The 20758-nt window shown below is 46.1% G+C and overlaps 1 protein-coding gene across 2 annotated transcripts in view; it reads left to right on the top strand.

Annotated features, from left to right (window-relative positions):
• SMYD1 (SET and MYND domain containing 1) overlaps window positions 1-17446 on the top strand; it is a 42105-nt gene extending 24659 nt beyond the window's left edge. For both annotated transcript variants that reach the window (XM_007175307.2, XM_007175306.2), the window contains 5 exons: window positions 1541-1730; window positions 8464-8556; window positions 10617-10780; window positions 11927-12095; window positions 13318-17446. In XM_007175307.2, the coding sequence (XP_007175369.2) occupies window positions 1541-1730; window positions 8464-8556; window positions 10617-10780; window positions 11927-12095; window positions 13318-13476 (775 nt within the window). In that variant the 3' untranslated portion in view covers window positions 13477-17446. The remainder of the gene's footprint in view (window positions 1-1540; window positions 1731-8463; window positions 8557-10616; window positions 10781-11926; window positions 12096-13317) is intronic.
• The last annotated feature ends 3312 nt before the right edge of the window (window positions 17447-20758 follow it).

The following is a 20758-nucleotide window of genomic DNA, read 5'->3' as shown; positions in this document are numbered from 1 at the left end:
GCTCTTGAGTTCTAATCTTGACCCTGGCGCCAAAGTGCTGGGGGACCTTGGGGACAGTTCACCTCTCTGGTGTCAGCATCCTCATTTGTGAAATGAGAAGGTCGGTCCCCTGTAGCTGGGTCATATTAGGATTCTAAGCAGAGCTGTAAGCAGGATCATCTTGCCCTCCTCTCCTTCTTGCCTTTTATCCCTGCAGTAACAGCCAAAAATTGGGGTGGAGAAGAAAGGAAAGGAGGAACAAAAGATGAACAGGCACTCAGATTTTGCCAGGCTCTGTATAGTTGTTTTTATATATATTATAACATATATGGGGCATGGCAGTGTACCCCACTTTGAGAGAAGGTTCTTTAACCTTAAGTGGTCACTTCAGGGGCCTGGACCTGCCAGTCACTGCTGTTCCTCGCTTGGCTGTCACCTCCGAGCACGTGGAAGGGGCTCCCTCTGACTGGGACCTTTCTTTGGTGCTGGAATCTTCTCCTGCCTTTCACGTGGCATCTGAATCAGTCTCTCTGGGAGGTAAAGGAAATGGCCATGGACTTCTCTGTAGATGCTTTCCCAGCCCTCTGCATCCTGCCCCTCGCTCTCTGGGTGATGGGTTCCCTCTGGGCAGGGAGGCCCCCTGATGTTGGGGGGGATACAGGAGCATAGCTTAGGATCCAGCTTGCCAGGCTCACCACTCTTTCTGTAGTTTCTGGCCTCCTGGGTGGAAGATGCATGGCTGAGAGGCCCACAGGCTGGTCTCAGCTAGCTTGGCTTAGCTGGGTGTCAGTTGTGCAGTGGGATTTTGTCTTCAGTACATTCTGTATCTATTACATGGTGAGGTGTGTAGTGATGTAGGTAATTGGAGGGTCAGGTCTAGGCTGGAAGGGGGTTGCAATGTCATCTGCTCTCGCTAACCACCTTCAACCCCAAACCCATTTTCCCCAGTAAACACAAAAGTGAACAATGCAGTGGGCTAATAAAGAGCTAGCCTTTATTTGCCTCAGAGATCTCCAGGCATAAGTCTCCTAACATAAATTAGGTCTGAACCATTGGACCAAAGGTTAAGGTAAGAGGGGGCTTATAATTAGACACCGAACAGGCCAAGCTTCTGGGTAACTGAATGTGCGTGTTTCTGAGAGAAGCAGTCTCCAAAGTAACCAGAAATGACTATCAAGTCTTCTCTTGTTTGGAGTTTTTGCCTTATTATTTCTCCATTCCTTTGTTACGGACAATCAGTAGCTAAATGCACTGGGAGAATTGCAGGCGTGGAAGCTTTGTATGCTTTTATGAAGGAGCCCAGACCTCTACTGGGAGTCTATTTGAGCTGATTCCAGAGCAATTAGCTGATTGGAGCAGATTTGATGGTTATAATGAGTAGAGCAGAACTATCCAGAAAACTGTCCTTTACATCACATCTCCCCCTTTGTGGGGGGGGGGGGAATGGAGTTTTCTCAGTGTTAGTGGAGGTCGTTATCTTTGAGACTCAACTTGTTGAAACCTTGAAGAGCATACATCCCACCCCGGATTTGATGGACTCTTCTGCTTTACCCTGCTCCAGAATTGAACTCCGGGCCCTGGGCAAGATCTCAGAAGGAGAGGAGTTGACCGTGTCCTATATCGACTTCCTTAACGTCAGCGAAGAACGCAAGAGGCAGCTGAAGAAGCAGTACTACTTTGACTGCACGTGTGAGCACTGCCAGAAAGGGCTGAAGGACGACCTCTTCCTGGGTGTGAAAGACGACCCGAAGGTACAGGCAACCCCACTACTGGGGTGCTTCTGGGTATCTTCCCCAAGAGCCGGGCAAGGGCAGATTCCACAGCTAACCAAGGCACCACTGCCCTGGTGGACAGAGTGGGTGGTGGACAGAGCACGCAGGTGGGGCCCAGCTAGCGTCCTGGTACCACTGCTTGCCAGGTGGTTGAGTTTGGGGAAGTCACTCTGTTTTCTCATTTGTAAAATAAGAATGGTGGCGTCCTCTACAAGGGGTTGTTATGAGGATTAAACGAGATGATATATGTAAAAGGAGTTACATAGAGAGTAGACACTCAGTAAATTTAAGTTCCTCCTTCTTGCCCCTTTGCAGGTTAAGTGATGCAGAGAATTCCATATAGAGACACCAGATGGGCAAAGAGATTAGTTGTCGGGTTATCACAAAGATATTCCTAGTCCCATGGAAATGGGTAATGGGGAGATTGGGCAATGTTTAGATTGCTTAATATGCGTAATTCCTGAGTAACTGTTGCCTAATTGATGGTGAGACCACTGAGCATTGGAAGTCTTACCAAAGGGGGATGTCAGGGGCTCTACTGAGTTGGGAGAGAGCTAGGCTGCCAGGTGTCAAAGTAGCCGATTAAAGCAGCAAGGCTTTAATCACTTCCGATGATGGTAAAGCAGGAGGCTGAGACTGGAGTGGGCGCTGACTCCCCCTGGTCTATTTTCCCCCCATGGGAAGGCACACAGGTGGAGAGTCAGAGTGGGGAAAAGTGTTTTCAAATCTCCCCCAGCGCCCCCTTCACAATAAGCAGGCCTTTGTAGAGGCTCCTGAAGAAGACCTTAAGACCTCAGATCATCAACTATACTTCAATTAAAAAAAAAAAAAAAAGAGAGAGAGAGAGAGACTTAGGAATGAAGGCACCTGGGCCAGGAATGCAGATATGCGAAGAGCGTGACCTGCTAGGGGGACCTGAGTCCTTGACTGCATCTCCCTTCACAGACTGCGGGGCACTGGCCCTGCACCAAATCCCTTGTGGGGAGGGCAGCTTTCCCCCCACCCGTGAGGCCTGCCAGGTAGAGCCTTTGGAATTGCCTATGGTCAGGTCTGAAAAATCACACATAGGTTTTTAACCGGGGGCCATTCTCCTCGGGGAACCTAACCCAGCACTTCTATATAATTCACAGCTCACCAGAGCATTTAAGATACAAATATACTTCTGAATCAACTCAACTTCTGCATCCTAAGTGTGGGCAGAAACTTGTCTCTGGTTAGAGCAAAGGCTACAAGCAAAACTGACTTCTAGGTTCAGATGGTGGGACCCCTCTCAATGACTTCATTACCCAGTAGTGTCAGTGCTACTGTCCAGATAACTCTATTCCCCCACTTGATTCACCTCTCTTTCATTTTCTGGCTATTCGAGGCTTCTTTTGCCACTAACTTATTTTTATTCTTAATATATAATATTTTTTACCCTTTGGCCAAGCAGTTCTAAGAATTTACCCTGCAGATATACTTGCATATGTGCACAGGAATATATGTGTAAAGAGATAGTACATTATGGCATTGTTGGGAACAACAAAATATTGGAAAAAAGCTAAATAACCACCAATAGGGAAATATTTAAGTTAAGAAAATAAACTAATGAGGTAGACCTTTGTGTACAGACATGGAATGAGCTCTATTTCTTTTTTTTTCTCATTTATTATTTTTTAAAATTGAAGTATAGTTGATTTACAGTGTTGTGTTAGTTTCTGGTGTACAGCAAAGTGACTCAGTTATACATACATATATATATTCTTCTTCATATTCTTTTCCATGATGATTTATTACAGGATATTGAATATAGTTCCCTGTGCTATACAGTAGGACCTTGTTATTTATCATTCTACATGTAATAATTTGCATCTGCTAGTCTCAAGCTCCCAATACTTCCCTCTCCCATCCCCCTCCCCCTTGGCAGCCACAAGTCTCTATGTCTGTGAGTCTGTTTCTGTTTCATAGATAAGTTCATTTGTGTCACATTTTAGATTCCACATATAAGTGGTATCATATGGTATTTCTCTTTCTCTTTCTGACTTACTTTGCTTAGTGTGATAATCTCTAGGTCCATCCATGTAGCTGCAAATCACATTATTTCATTTTTATGGCCGAGTAATATTCCATTGTGTATATGTACCACATCTTCTTTATCCATTCATCTGTCGATGGACATTTAGGTTGTTTCCATGTCTTGGTAATTGTAAAAGTTGAGCTCTATTTCTTAAGGGAAAAGAGTTAAGGGGCTGAACATTGACATATGAATTCGTTTCCTAGGGCTGCCATAACACAGTACCCCAAACTGGGTGGCTTACAATAGAAATGTATTGTTTCTCAGTTCTGGAGGCTAAAATCTGAAATCAAGGTCTTGGCAGGGCTGGTTCCTTTTGAGGGCTGTGAAAGAAGGATCTGTTCTAGGCCTCTTTCTTTGGCTTGTAGCTGGCCCTGGGCCTTTTCACATGGTCTTCTCCTCATGTGTCTCTTTCTCTTCACCTGGCACTGTTTTTTAAGAACACCAGTGCTGTTGGATTAAGGGCCCACCCTACTTGAGTATGACCTCATCTTAACAAATTACATCTGCAATGACCCTATTTCTAAATAAGGTCAGATTCTGAGGTACTGGAGGTTAAGACTGCAACATAGGAATTTAATTTTGGGGGGGATGAAATTCAACCCATAACACTGTGTATGCTACTGTCTATGAAAATTAAAATTAAATTTATTAAATTATTTAAATTAAAAGGGACACATGCCCTCACACAGATTCACTCACCCCACATGGGTGTGCAAGCAGAGTCAGTCTCTAAACAGACAGAAGTAGGAGGAGGAATCTGTAACCAATGGATCAACAATGCCTAGTGTGGAGAAGTTGAGAGTCATCCCTCCCAGGCAGGATACAAAACAGTCAGGAATGTGTTCCTTATAGGAACAACCCCATTTTCACAGAATCAAAGGTTCTGTTTTCCAGGAAATGTGTATTGACACGTATGTGTGGGGCACTGAACACAGTACCACAGGAGCTACAGAAAAGAATAAGCTACTGTGTCCACCCTCACCCTGACCTTCCAGAACCTGCAGGATAACATGTGTCTTATCAGCAAGCCAGCCAGCCTTCCCTCCTGGTGCCTGGCCCTGAGTATTTTTTTCATAACTTGCTTCCACCACTACCTAATTTTTTAAAGAGGCCAGACCCTCTTTTCTCCCTTCAGAAATTAAGTGAAACAACTGTGTAGTCATTTCTCTAAATTTTTCAATATTTACCTGACAATTCCAATAGTTAAATAAGTGATGTGTGGCTGTTAGTTCTGTCCCTTCACTTTAGATACGCTTACCAGCTGGTGACTGTATGCCCACGTCTTTCAGTCTGAATTAGCAGAGCTGACATCTCTCTTGATATAAAACATTGATGATTTCTGCTTGAACCGACCTGGATTCAAAGCAAAAGCTGTCTATTTATATCACATTGGGTTTCTCTGTTAAAATAAATAATTCAAAATAAAAATGACTCAACCAAAACAAGTAAGCAGAATAAAAAATTGACTATAACTTTCTAAAAGCAAGTGCATCTGAAGGCGTAATAAAAAGCCATTATATTGTAGTGGAAAGAATACTGAAGAATTAGGAGGCCTGTGTTCTAGTTCTGGCTGTGACCCTGAACGTCTGAGCTTGGGCAAGTCTCTTCCTTGTGGGTCTCAGTTTCCTCATCTGTAAAGTGGAGCATTGGACTAACTTATTAACAGTTCCTTCAAGCTTTTCTATCTATGATGTCATCACAGTTGCTTTTCTTTCTTTCTTTAAATAATGCTTTATCCCAGCCTGATAAGCTCCTTTCTATACACCAGCCTTTGTGACTCATCTTCAAACCTTAAATTGGCATCAAAATTGTTTCTGACTCCTATGTATATATTATAAATAACTAAATAAATATAATAAAAACATACACATATAGACCTGGATAAAAATAAAAACCAAATATTTTAAAAATGAGAAAATAACACCAATTTCCCCCGATTGTAGCTTTGGACCCTCCTTGTTTAGGCTGTTTGGTTCTCTCTCTCTCTCTCTCTCCAGCCTTCAGCTATGGTTTTCACTATAGGAATGTTCCAGTTTTTCAAGGTTGGGGAGCTAATGTCCCTCTTTCCCTCCCCTCCTCTGGCTTCTACCCCTTCTCCTCTGGCTCCTTTCTCTTCCTCCCTGTTTTCTATTAATTGCGGTGCTCCTGGAGAGGGGAGCCTCTCTCTGTGGGCTATCTGCAGATCAGGTTTTCCTGCCTTTACTCCGAAAAGGGAGCCAAGTGGAACAGCCCATTTCCCTTCTCGGAATAGCTTTATCACATGTTGCTTGTGTCAGTTAACAACCTTTCAGCCAGGTTGTTTTGAGAACCTTGGCAGTTGCCTCCTTGAAAAAAATTTAATTCCCTTCCAGAGCTTAAAGTAACGCTCTTCCTTACAACATCAAATTGAGCAAGGCTTTTATTAACACCTAACAGCTTGGTATTCCCTGAATTTACCCTGCAAGATATTGGTTACTCCAGAAGATTCACTAAGAATTTTGAGTTTTAAAGACAATGGAACTTAACAGTAGATTGGAGACTAGTGCTCATAAACTAGATGTGATTTTATGAGCCAACGCTTGGGGAACAAACTATAGGTGAAACTAAAGATGTACGTTAGATGGATGGGTGACGCACCTCCGAACCACCAGTCACAGAACTCCACACAACCAGGCAAGATATGGACTCCTCTTACTAATGTGCTTGATTCACATGGGCTAAGGAAAGCAGACACACACTGAAATGACTGGTCTTGGGACCAAGACATGGTCTGCTAACTGAGTGCTGAGTAGCACTCGGGCGGGAAGCCAACATTCGGGTCGTCAGGCAGGAAGGCAGCCAGAAGCCAGAAATCTCCGCCAAATCAAAGGTCAAGGCGAAAGTTAAGACAGGAGTGAGACCTGCCAGAAGAAGTCAGAGCACTGATGGATGCATCAAATGTTGGAGTCAGGCTGTGAGACAAGTACAGAAACAAATACAGAAGAATTGCAGGGAGGCCCAGATACAGAAGGATATGGAAATGAAGGTGGTCAGAATTTTAGGGATAATCAAGAACTCTGCAGAAGCCAAAGTAGGTGAGGTGGGGAGAAGAATAAATATAATCCCACTTCCTTAAGTGATCTTGACCCTGAAGCAAGCTGTCCTGGGTTCGGGTTCTCCTATTACAAGATGGACACTGTGGAACTGGCTCAAGACAGCTGGGAGCCTGAGGGAAGACCCTTGATCTCCATGTATTAGGGGGCTGTATTTTTAAGGGAACAGATGCCCATTCTCCTTTTTACTTTTTGGTAGTTTAGTGGCGGTGACCTCACAAAATAATGTGAGCAGTAGATATACACACAGCTGTTGATCCTGATTCTTTGTGGTGAAAAAATTGGACGACCAGAGAACTGATTAAATTATTCTAGTTTTGTACAGTGGAAAACTCTAGTTATTAAAAAGGCAATATAGGTGTTTTTATATTTATATGGGAAAATATCCACAATCTACTGAGTGAAAAAAAAAACAGGCAATAGGCAGAAATATGTTATTATTCCAGTTAGAAAAAGATTGATGCTATTGACATATGCACACTCATGCATGTGTGTACATGCAGGACTGCAATTCAGCCAGAACACACTGATACTGTCATATAGACATACTCTTTGTTGATGTGTCTGTGCCTTTGATTGGTCAGTGCCTTTCCTGTACCAGTTGTTAAATAGTTTAAATATTTTTCCTCTGTATACTCATTGGAAAATACTCCTCAACGTACTGTGTCCATCTTTGTTTGGGTTCTGGGGATTTCTACTTTTTTCTCCATACTTTTTAATATGTTTTAATTTTTTACAGTTTGCATATGTTAATTTTACAGTCAGAATAAATAATAAAGGTATTTTTATTTTGGAAAAAAGTTATATTAGATTTGCCCAAGCAAAACAAAAATCTTTTTTTCAGAAAAGAACTTCTCTTTCTTTAGTATTTTTTTTTTTTTTTTTTTTGCTGTTGAGTTTTTTTGGGTTTTTTTGCCATGTGGTATGCAGGATCCTAGTTCCCTGACCAGGGATCGAACCTGTGACCCCTGCAGTGGAAGCGAGGAGTCTTAACCACTGAACCGCCAGGGAAGTCCCCCCAGAAAAGAGCTTCTGATATGGATAAACATAGCAAGCAAACTTTTCCTTTGGTCTTTGAGAAATTTGGCACTTTTTCTTCAAAATTATTGTGCCTTCATGGGAACTGGCTTCTTAATTATGGTACCTCAAATATCAAAACCTCATTTTCTTTTTACAAGATCACTAGACTGCTTAGGCAAACATAGGGAGTCTGTTAGGTCTAGATTTCACAGCTGACAAGTTGTCTCATGATATCCTTTTGGTCTAGACAAGGAAATATAGACTGGATGCAGAGACACTTGGAAGGGTTGACAGCCCATAGCCACAGGGCCCTCTTTAATGAGCTCCAATGGCAAACTGGAGTATGATATTTTTTGGTCAAGTCCCCGGCCTCTGTCCTCAACCACTGGACCACCAGGGAAGTCCTGAGCTATAGGGACCTTGAGCGGCATTTATAGAACTGAAGCATTCAATGAAGAAGGCATTAATCTTGTACTACAGTGAATGTCAAAGGTGGCAGCTGTTCAAAGGTGCAGTGGGTTGCCTCGCAAAGGGGTCTCCAACTCAATGTCCCTCCCTTTCCCAGCCCTCTCAGGAGGTGGTGAAGGAGATGATACAATTCTCCAAGGATACGCTGGAAAAAATTGACAAGGCTCGCTCTGAGGGTTTGTACCACAAGGTAAGAATTCATTTTTATAGGGGGTGGGGGTGGGGAGGAGGGCAGAAAGATTCTCTAGTAAAGGAGGGAAATGGTGGTGGTGGAGGGGTGAAGATGGGGAGGCTACAAAACAGGTTGTTTTTCTGGAAGATGTCCCTTGGCTGAGACCATGACTCTTCTTGCCCTTAAGCATTTAGCACCTTTTAGGGGTGTGTTCTCAGTGACCGTTCAACTCACTGAAACTGGGTTTGAGGAGAGCACAGGCAGCCTGACAGATGTCCTGGGGCTGGGGGTGTCTGTGATATCAGGGATGGAGGATTGGAAATGACAGTGGGTGTCTTGCTTTCACGTGTCCTGGCTACAGTTTCCAGATCTACTAACTGTGCATTCAACCCTGGCTCTAGAAACACCAGGAGTTCTCAACCGGCTGTACACTAGAATCACTGAAAATATCCTGATGCTCAGGACAATTCCTCCAGAATCTCTAGGAGTGGGACCCAGACATCAAGATTTTTAGAGCTCCCAAGTGATTTCAACAAGCAGCTAAAGTTGAGACCCACTGCCAACACTGACCTGCAGAGCATGTGCTTGCACTGAATTCACTCAGGCAGCTTGTTGGAAATACAGATTCCCGTGTCTCACCCCCTAAGGTGTGATTCATCTAGTCTGCAACAGAACACAGGGACCATGAATCAGTATTTTTCCCCCAAGCTCTTTAAACAATTTGGTAGCTAGGTTTGGGTGGCACTAGGGCATGGCAATGTGGGAGATTAATTTCTGTTCATTTCTATCTGCTTTTCTCTTATCTTCATTTGCCTCCTTTCCTCACTCATTCTTTGCCCATTTTTGAGCCCTTACTGGGGTGACCAACACACGACATGCTCCTTGCCTCCCAGGAATTGTGTCAGGTTGTGGGGAGAGAGTCCCATGAACAAAGCATTGCTGTACAGTATGGAAAATCTATGGCAGAGGCTCGAGGTAGGGCCTGGAGCTCCTGATTCCATTCGTTTGTCCTCTTCTCTGCTCAAGCTTGGGAGGGTCGGGTGCAGGGCTGGCCGCTGCCCGTGGGCTTAACAAGGATTGTCTTCAGGATGGATTGTTTGCCAGCTCACACCTTGTCACGCCCCTACCCAGCTGCCCCGTGGGCCTCTGGGAGAGTCTCGGAGAAAATTGGTTTCCACGCATTTGAAATGGAAAGAATTGTGTGACATTTCTCCCATGAGGGTGGCAAGGGAAGGAGAGGAGAACTATGAACCACTAAAATCTAGAGACCATCTGACTTTGTAGGGTGTAACTGAAGATATGTCTACACATGAATCAGTCAGAAAAGCCTGACTATAAAGCCGCTTGTGGTCAGGCCCATCTTCTTCCTCGCCAGGACCAATGTGGCCTCCTCCTGATGGGTCGCCCGGCCTCTCTCTCTGCCAATCCATCCTGTACGCTTCGAGCAGGGCATGACTGTCCAACGTCACTGTGCATAAGGGCCACCCAGGGGCAGATGTGAAGGATGCCAGGGTCCCTCCCCCGGATATTCAGTTTCAATTGGTCTGGGGTAGGACTCAGACATCGGGATTTAAAAAAGCTCTCCAGATGACTCCAAAGCACAGCCAGGATGCAGAATCATGGGAATGATGGTTAAGATAAAGCTCCACTGCTTGATTTGAATGCTTGCTCCATTGCTCACTTTCTGTGTAACTTTGGCAAAGCACTTGCCCCTCTGTGCTTCAGTTTCCTCGTCTGGGAGAATGGGAATATTAGTAGTGCCTATCTCATTGCGTTGTTGTGAGATGAAGTACATATATATGTACGAACATGGCTTTCATAACTCCCTCCTGGCTTCTATGATAACTCCTCATTCTGCCATGTCAGCTGTGTCTCCCACGGTTACCCTTGCCATCCCTACATCTTAAGCCAAACAGGACCATTTTGCTATTCAGATCACAAACTGGTGCTTTCCCTTCTCTGCCGGCAATTTCCTCAAGCTTCGAAGAGCGAGTGTCCAATGCCACCGTGATGCTCCCATATGTGAATTAAGCATGTGCTCTGGCGCAGGGATAACGGACAGGGCCTGTGTCTCCTAGGTTGTGAAATTATGCCGGGAGTGCCTACAGAAGCAGGAGCCAGTGTTTGCTGACACCAACATCTACACGCTGCGGATGCTGAGTACCGTTTCCGAGGTCCTCTCCTACCTGCAGGCCTTTGAGGAGGCCTCACACTACGCCAGGAGGATGGTGGATGGCTATATGTAGGTGACGATCCTCCTGGAAATGTGTCTGTTCCAGGGATGGCAAAGGGATGGCATACATCTTGCTACCTCTCCCTCCTGCGCCCACAACAGGCATCAGTAATGGATCACTCTCCTCTTTATAACTGAGTCTTTTTATCATGGTGTTCTGAGCAATCATGTCCAAATAATCAGATCTGATACCTGAGATGAAATCTATGTGTCATCCCTGGTCTTTCCCAAATCCTCCAGCTTGTCTATCATGTGGGAGGCATCTTCTGCTTGTGGTTTCCTTAAGGCTAAATCTGGCTTGATTTTAAGTGCTTCGAAAGGTTTTTTTCCCCCCTAACAATCAACAGAGGCAATCTTGTCAGCTTTAGATTTTATTTAAAAAAAAAAAAAGAGGAACTTCCCTGGTGGTCCAGTGGTTGAGACTCCTCGCTTCCACTGCAGGGGGAGTGGGTTCAATCCCTGGTTTGGGAACTAAGATCCCACATGCTTCACAGCAAGGCGCAAAAAAAAAAAAAAAAAAAAAAGCGGTGTCAGCCATTCTTGCTTATAAATTGTAAAAGGCAACTCCTTTGCCTTCCCTCCGCTAATGTCCTCTCTTGCCTTATGTGTCCACATTGGCATGTGAATTTGTATTTCTGGCCAAATGAATACGTTGGCATAAGAAAGTTGCATTTTTTTTGAGTGGATGTTACTCATAAACAAAATCTGGGAAAACGGTACAACATGCAAAAAGGAAGTCCTGTTAAGAGAGTGCCAAGGAGGTGAAAATACAACTCTGTCTCAAGAAGGACATTCAAATTATTTTTTTTCCCCTGAACTTCCTAGCCCTTTCAAAGGAGATGGCTGGGGAGCTCCTGAAGGCTCCCAGCTCCTTGTACTCCAGTTCCAAGTACAATCCTGACCCCGTTTCCCCATTAGGACTCGGCTCAGTTGCCTAGGTCAGAGTCTCAGCTCTTGCAGCCTCTCCGCGTGGGGTGTTTGGCATCTCACCGCATCTCTGTGTGCCTTAGTCTCCCTTGATGGCTGATGCCGCACAGCTCTGGTGGGAGAGTATACGGACTTAATCAGTGAGGTCACTTTATAAGTTGTCAAATGTTGTGCAGATAAAAGGTAGGTTGGGAATATGTGTTATCATTACTTGCTCTGCCCCTACAGGAAGCTGTATCACCCCAACAATGCCCAGCTGGGCATGGCCATCATGCGGACAGGGCTGACCAACTGGCATGCTGGCAACATTGAGGTGGGGCACAGCATGATCTGCAAAGCCTACGGCATTCTCCTGGTGACACACGGACCCTCCCACCCCATCACCAAGGACTTAGAGGCAAGTGGCTTCTTGGGGCAGGTCTGGGCTCTCTGAAGATGAAAGCTGAGTGCTAGACTCTGCCTTTGGAAAGACCCTAGATTGCCTGCTAGACCAGAAGGGAATTCAGAAATGTTTAGTCCACTCCCCTTGTTTTACATCTGAGAAAACTGAGGCCCAGAGAAGGGGAGTAACCTGTCCTTAGTCACAAAGCGAGTGGATGGCAAAATTGAGACTCGAACGCTGGGATGCTCCAAGCCTGGACTGAGAAAACCTAATGGTGTGCGTGTGTGTGTAGTACGTACATTAGAAAACGTGCCACATGGAGTAGAGTCCGGGAGTACAGACTCTGGGATCAGACTGCTGGGATCCAATTCCAGTTTCACCACTTTCCAGCTGTGTGGCTACAAATATTGAGTGTGTGGGCCTCAGTCTTGTCATCAGAAAAATGGAGAAAAAAGGGTGAGGTTGTGACAAAGGTTCAATGAATTGATATGTGAAAAGCACTCAGAACAGTGTCTAGTGAGTGGCATGCTCTGCATAGCTGCTGGTTGGCTTTGTGCTTCGAGGGCTGATTTATTTGAAAGTGACAGAGTTCGAAGGACTGTCCTCAGGCAGTAGTGCAGGGAAAGAGGACAGACTTTGGTGTCATAGAATGTATGTCAGTACTTTAAGCTTGTCAAATACAAGTGTTTGTCATTGTATTCACTGCTCTAACCTCAGCCCCTCAACGAAGCCTAGCCCTTGAAGAATATTTCTTGAATTAACATATGGGAGAATGAGGGTTTTTCTATGTGTCACATGCTGTAATCTTCCCGGCCGTTGTAAAGTACAAGGGAATCTCACCCATTTCATGTATGAGGAAACTGAGGGCTGAAGGGATTAAGTCACTTGCCTGATGTCCCACAGTGTTGATGGGACTTAAGTGCAGGAACCAGGGCTCAAATCCAGGTCCCCACCTAGCAGTTCCTAAGAACTAACATTCTCTGCTGAAAGCATTCCCTCAAGCTACTCTCTCAGGGGTCTGACTCCCTCTTCCTAACAAATGGAGTCCACTGTCAGGACCTTAGACTCGCAGTGTGTGAGTGTGTGTGTGTGTCCTCTGAGGAGGTACAGCTGAATCTCAGTGGCTGGGAGCCGCTTACCCCATAGTCTGTCATTTCCAAAAGGGCCAAGGTAGGTCAGAAACCAACACATCCTGGGGGCTTGTCATCACTGATTTCGGTGTATCCGCGTCCCACAGGCCATGCGGATGCAGACGGAGATGGAGCTGCGCATGTTCCAACAGAACGAGTTCATGTACCACAAGATGCGCAAGGCCGCCCTGAACAACCAGCCCATGCAGGTCATGGCTGAACCCAGCAAGGAACCGGCGCCGGCTCTGTTCCACAAGAAGCAATGAGGACCTGCCTGGTGGGAGAGGGGCGCCGTGGCTGGGGAACTGGGGAGACATTCTGGAGGTGGTGGGTTTCTGGGGAGACCCTTGATGAGGAAATCAGCATAACGCTCAGCCTTGTTGCTGCGGGAATGTCCTACTCTTTTTTTCCCAGTGTCATTTCGGTTCATTTCAACTCAGTTCAATTCAATTTAACTCTATCCCAGACCAGTCCAACTCCTCCTACAACTATTTATTGGGATAAATATTTATAGGGATAAAGAAGCTCCAAATGTAGCTGGAGAGGCAAAATGTAAACAATTAAAGCACAGTGTGATAATAAATGCAATGGTAAACTCTATGGAGAGAGGGGGTACAGTGGAGGGCATGTGTTTGGTGTGTGTGTGTAGTGGTGAGGGTGTCATGGAGGAGATGACAGCTGAGCTAAGGGTGGCAGGTACCTGGAGTCTCAGGTGGCCACTCACCTATCTGTGCAGGTGTCTCTGGAATATTCAGGATTTGCTGACTGGGATGGGTGATGTTCAGTTTCCTCAGGTGAGTTATGAAGTTATGGAGTTATGAAGAAGAGGCTGTCTTTGGGCCTTTTAGGTCCTACTCAGAGAACTGAAACTTCTTCAGAAGGGCACATACGCAGAAGGAGGGCTTTGCCCAAACCACTTGAGGCCTCAGTTTAAAGTCTGGGTTCCCAGCATTATTCTGAAACTACTTCTAGAACACAGAGAGGGAGTGTTTCCTTTCCACACCCTCCCTGCCAAGCCTTGCGATTCCCATGACGTGGGGCTACTTGGATAATAGCTGAGATTTTTCTGGCCATTGGCCTCCTAGGATTGAAGAAGTCTCTTCAGGGTGAAGTTGAGGGAGAAACTTGGAAACCCACATACCTGATGATCATGGGTCCAGTGGAATTGGCCTTTGGGTCTTTTATTTTGTCACACGTGCCTGGGTGGTCTTTACCAGCTTAGACTTCATCACTGGCCCCCAGTAAATCTCTATTTTATAGTAACGAATAATTATGACTTCCCTTGCTTGATTTCTTTCATTGTCCGTTCCCTGGGTCCTCTGCTTTTCTTACCAGAAGGAATGTCTAGTCTGGACTCTGCACACCTAGGTGAGGACCTCTTTGGGAGTGTGACCAACTTGCCCTCATCTCCTGGGAGGCTGCTCTGGTTTCCACCCAAGAGTGTGGGTCTTGGGAATCAACCAATCTAGTTGTCCCATTGTCCTGTTATCTTCTGGGGTCCCAAACTTCTCACGAATGTTTTGGGGGATCCTGGACAAAAGCCCCCCATTTGAGAGTGTCACCAAGTCTTCTACACTCTCTGGGGCCACCCTTGACCCCAGAGCTCTAGCTAACATCTTGAGGTCAGGTGATCGCATCAGGCGATCCCATCAGGCCCCATATTTGTCATCTGTGCCTAAAGTGTCAGTTCCTCCATCCCCACCCTTTCGTCCTCAGAATGATCCACTGCTTCCCTTGTAACCTGACCAACAGCTCTGCCAATGTGCCAAAAACTTTGTCCAAAAACTCTGCAAAGGTGGCACCTCTTTGCAGAATACTGGTACCTGGCACTTGGCTCTTCACTGGGGACACTTGCTTCTTCAGAACTTTCACAGGGAGACTGACAGTTCTTCCAAGCTCATGTAAGGATGGCACTAGCCCTCTGCCGGGGACCTAACTGCGCCAGTTCAAATGGTCCCTCTTCTATCCTCATATGAAACCTTCCCCCAAACCTCTTCCCTTCTTTGTCACTGTCACCTGCCACACCGCTGGTCATTCCCCCACATTCATGGTCTTCTTTTCCATCCCCTCTTCCTCAAATTTGGTGTCTTCAAAGTCCACTTTCACAAACCATCTAAACCACTTGTTTTACAGATTCTTTATTTACTCAATTCCAGGTGTCTTTCCATTTCCTCCATTAAAACCCTCTCTTAGTTACACCCTGGACACTGTCATCACCCATAATTTCTCCATGTTTTGGCTGCCCTCTGTGGCATGCGGGATCCTAGTTCCCCGACCAGGGATCGAACCTGTGCCCCCGCACAGTGGAAGGGCGGAGTCTTAACCACCGGACCGCCAGGGAATTCCCAATTTCTTCATTTTTGATGTCTAACTCTCTGGTCATGGCTTCCCATCTGTTCACTTCTCTTTTTCCTCCACCCCTGATAACTAGATGACATCGTATTTTCTCCAGTGTGTCACCCTCCTCCTGTCTTCACATCTTTCCGGATAACCAGGGCATCAGCCTCTTTTCCTTTTTGCCCATCCCCCATTCCTACTCGGCAGAGTCCAGTCCTGGATGAATCCAGCTGTCTTGTTTTTCCTCTGTTGCACCTGGAGGTCTGAGCACAGCCAGGAAAAGGGCACCTCTCAGCCCAGGCGCCTCCATGGCCTCCTCTCCAACCTCAGCTGGCCTTGGGGTGCAGCCCAGGCGTGCTCCTGTGCTTCTCATTGGCTCTCCCTTTGCCCAGTGGTTATTTCAGGTCTTCACTTCTGTCCTCGAGCGAGTCCTCTGCTTTCAGCAGAACCCCATCTCCTGCTTCATGGAGAGTCCAGGAGATGGGATTCCTCAATTTCCTCTTCCCACGTTCACACATGTTGTGTCTGTGCTCATCCTTCCCGCTTCCTTCTCACACCCGTGGAATGGGAGCCCCTGTCCTCCAAAGCCAAACTCTCCACCTATGCTTTGGACCCCATCCCGTCCTAGGTCCTTGGGGCCTTGCTTCCCGTTTATTCCTTCTCACCCTGGATTCTTCACATTTCTCTGTCTACTGGCTTCTTCAAAGCAGTTAATAGACGTGCTGGGGACACTTTGATCATAATCTTCAAGGCTGAGTATTTTTTAAAAAGGCTTTGTCTCCCACAGTTATTATCTGCCTTTCTTTACTTTCCATTTCTTCCTGAACCCACTGCAGCCTGGCTTCCTGAGTCCATGAACGTGGTTCCTCCCATGGTTGACTCTTGTGGGGACTTTTCAGCCCTCGTGTTATTTGGCTTCTCTGCCTCAGCTGGCCTCACAGCCCTTGATTTCCAGGCACCGTATCCTTGCGATGATCCTCTAATGAGGTTTCTCCCCTGGCCCCGTTTCTCTCCTGCCCCTGATAGGCTGGCATTTCCTGGAGCTGGTTTTGTTCATTTGGGTCACTCTCAGTTTGTCCTCATCTCTCTCTGCACACCCTCCCCCATGAACTCAGCCAGGCCCTTCGTTTAATCACTGCCTTGAGGCTGATGTCCTTAAATCTGTACCCCTTGACCTTGCTCTTGAGCACCAGCCCCGCCTACCCTCTTGAACGTTCTGCAGGCACATCAAACTTGGCGTGTCCAAAAGGAAGCTCCTTCTCATTCCTTTCTCTCCACCCCGACACCTGTTCCTCCTTAGCGCTGCCCTCTTTCCACCCCTGAGGACAACATCTGACTTCTGTTCTAGTCACTGCCTGAGTATCTACCGCATCTGAGACGTTAGTCAGATCCACTCAGTCACGGGTCCCCGGGTGACCCATGTTTTCCTGTGCCTCTCTGAGATTTGAAACATTCTCTCTAAAATACCCGAAACCTGCCAACTCAGATTCATCGTTCAACACCCACTTTGGAAATCACGCCTTCTGTGAAGTCTTCCCTGAAAGCCTTAGATTCAGCTGGCTGCCTGTCTGAGTCTGTCATATTATCCTTGACTCTCCCATCATCACACTCCCCTCATGGCCTTAGATTTGCCTTTTCACTTGTCTGCCTCCACCATCAGATTGTGAGCCTCTGGAGGGCAGGAGCTTTGTTCCTTTATTCATCTTTCTATCCCCAGAACCTAGCACATGTCCTGGGACATAGTAGGTGGTCAGTTAATGTGTATTGAATGAATGAATGAATGAATAAGTGAATGAATTTGCTTAGATCAGAGCAGAAGAGACATGAAACTGTGTATCTCGAGTTTTTATGTTACCGCAGTCCACAGAGGCCATTAAATTTTCTGTATTTCCAAGCAAATGTGGGTGGCTTCTTTCTTTCTGACAGTCTATTCATAGAACCCTCTGTCATGATGGAAATGTGTTCTATCTATGGCCAATACAGTAGCCACTAGCATCATGTGACAATGGAGAACTTGAAATGTGTCTAATATGAGTGAAAAACTGAACTTTTAATTATTTCATTTCAATTATAATAGCCAATGTGGTTAGTGGTTACTGTATTAGACGGTGCAGTTTTAGAGAATACTTCAGTGTAGTTCTCAAGATTATGGACACTGACACAAATTACGTTCATGTCAGCTCTCCTGATATTAGCTAGATGACCTTGGACTGGTTATCTCATCCATGCCTCAGTTTCCTTATTTCTACTTATCACATAGTGTTGCTATAAGAATTACATTTTGGGGCTTCCCTGGTGGTACAGTGGTTAAGAATCCACCTGCCAGTTCAGGCAACACGGGTTTGAGCCCTGGTCCGGGAAGATCCCACATGTCGCGGAGCAACTAAGACCGTGCGCCACAACTACTGAGCCTGTGCTCTAGAGCCCGTGAGCCACAACTACTGAGCCCACGTGCCACAACTACTGAAGCCCGTGTGCCTAGAGCTCATGCTCTGCAACAAGAGAAGCCACTGCAATGTGAAGCCCGTGCACCACAATGAAGAGTAGCCCCTGCTTGCCACAGCTAGAGAAAGCCCACGTGCAGCAACAAGAACCCAATGCAGCCAACAATAAAAAATAAATTAATTAATTTAAAAAAAAGAATTACATTTTTTAAATGTAAGGCTCTTAGAACAGTGCCTGGCCCATCATAAATGGTCCATGAGCATTCCAACCATGCTTCTATTAGGATGTCCCTTCTCCTACTAAGAAAGTGGAGGTGAAGGGTAGAGACAAGCCATGTCCAACTTGCCTCCTTTCTCTTCCTCATTCACCCAGCTTGAACCTATGATGGTGCAGCATTTCCCGACCCACAATGGTTTGCTGGTAAACATTCAGCAACAAAGTTGTGAAGAACCCTAATTGGTAACATTTGCTGATTTTTCTCAGTGTAAATATTCTCACCATGGCCAGTGTCAAGCTCCCAAGCTGTATGTTGAGTCAGGAGCTGGTCCTAGCTGCGTCCAGTACCCCATGCGACCCATGCCAGGCAGTTGGCCCCTTGCTGGGGCCCTTCTGAACTGGAGAAGGAATCCCTGCCCTTCTCTGGGAATAAAAGCTCTCGGTTTGTGACCCTAGAGATGCTGGTAGTCAGACTCACTGCTGCCTGGAAAGTTCTGGGTGAACATAGCTGGCATCGAGGGAGAAAAAGGAGTTGACAAGGAGAGTGAGAAGTATTGATGACATTCTTGTAAGGCTTTGGATCCACTCCTGCTTGACAGTTACATGAGTCAGTGAACTACCCCCTCCCACCTTTAATTTTGGCCTAAGCCAGTTTAAGTGGGTTTCTTTTTCTTTTTTAAATTTTAATTAATTTATTTATTGGCTGCGTTGGGTCTTCATTGCTGCACGCAGGCTTTCTCTACTTGTGGCGAGAGGGGGCTACTCTTCGTTGTGGTGCACGGGCTTCTCATTGTGGTGGCTTCTCTTGCTGCGGAGCTTGGCCTCTAGGTGTGTGGGCTTCAGTAGTTGTGGCACGTGGGCTCAGTAGTTGTGGCTCACAGGCTCTAGAGCGCAGGCTCAGCAGTTGTGGCGCACGGACTTAGTTGCCCCGCGGCATGTGGGATCTTCCCAGACCAGGGCTTGAACCTGTGTCCCCTGCCTTGGCAGATGGATTCTTAACCACTGCGCCACCAGGGAAGTCCTAAGTGGGCTCCTTTGATTCGCAACTAAAGGAATTCCCATTGTGCTAGTTTGTCTCCATCTTCCCTTCCCTACATTCCTTCTCCACCCTTCTCTGCCCGGCTCTGCGCCCCGAAGGACTGACTTCTGCTTTCCTGTTCAGCCAGTGGGAGACACTGGCAGGAGATGGGATGGTAGAAGGAGAGAGAGGTGGGTGTTATTCCCCACCACGTTCCCTCTTCCCTGCCCCCTCCCTGCCTAACCAGCACCTGTTGGGTGGTGCTCGAAGGGTCCCAGCTCTCACTGAGCTCCATTAATGCTGTCCTCCAGGTTGCCGCTTCAGGCCCATGGGTGGTAATGGTTTTCTGTGGTTGCTGGTCCCTGGGTGCCTCACCTACCCCATAGGCTCCCCTTATTCAAACCACACCTTTGTATATGGTGCTTTCATTAAATTCTCATCAAGAGAACCCTTTTGAGTGAGCCTTATTTCCTGCTGATACATCCCTGACATGTGTCTTTCTTTTTTAAAAAAATTCAAGTGTAGTCGATGTACAATATTATATAAGTTACAGGTGTACAATATAGGGATTCACTATATAGGGAGTAATTTTTAAAAGTTTTACTCCACTTATAGTAATTGCAAAATATTGACTGTATTCTCCATGTTGCACAGTATATCCTAGTAGCTTATTTTATACATAATAGTTTGTACCTTTTACTTCCCCACTCCTATATTTCTCTTCCCCACTGGTAACCACTAGTTTGTTCTCTCTGTGAGTCTGCTTCTTCTTTGTTATACTCACTAGCTTGTTGTGTTTTGTAGATTCCACATATAAGTGATGTCATACAGTATTTCCCTGACATATATCTTTCTAATTTACTTCTCACACCTAGTCACTAGATCCCATTGACTCTAATTCCTATATGTTCGTGAACCTTTCCACTCTGTTCCATCCTCACAGGCACTGCCTTGGCTCAGGTCCCCAACATCTCTTGCCTGGACCATCGCCACTGTCTCTTCATGGTCTCTCTGTATTCAGCCATGGCCCTCTCTTTGATCCTCGACACCATGGCCAGAATAATTTTGCTACAGTGCATTTAGTATTATGTTCCTCTTGCAGCTGAAAACCCTTCAATGATTCCCTATGGTCTCCAGGGTCAAGTCTAAACTCCTTACCAGGATATTCATGACAGAGACTCTGTGTCCTTCTCAGCCTCATCTCTTGCCAAGCCTCCATTTATACCACACCTCCCTGACAAGCAAACACACTCAGATGCTTTGAGAGTCGGCTGAAACGTCACTTCCACTGAGACATTTTCTGAGGCAGACAGGGTCTGGTGATTGTACACATCAGCATCATGGCACGGATCGTACTGTCGCCATGTGGATTATGGGTTGGTCTCCCTGCTAGACGTCAAGTCTCCCAGGAATTACTGTCTCCTCAGAGCTTAGCATTGCCCAGCCCTGATCTGGCTGAATGAGCCTAGGTTGTGGAGAAGATACATGTAATTCCACACCTCTGTGTTTTACTGGTAAGAAATACTAGAAAA

This window comes from Balaenoptera acutorostrata, chromosome 12 (assembly GCF_949987535.1).
Source record: "Balaenoptera acutorostrata chromosome 12, mBalAcu1.1, whole genome shotgun sequence".
In the NCBI taxonomy this organism is placed as follows: domain Eukaryota; kingdom Metazoa; phylum Chordata; class Mammalia; order Artiodactyla; family Balaenopteridae; genus Balaenoptera; species Balaenoptera acutorostrata.
The sequence above is the reverse complement of the archived record's forward strand: the minus strand, read 5'-3'. Positions and strand labels throughout refer to the sequence as shown.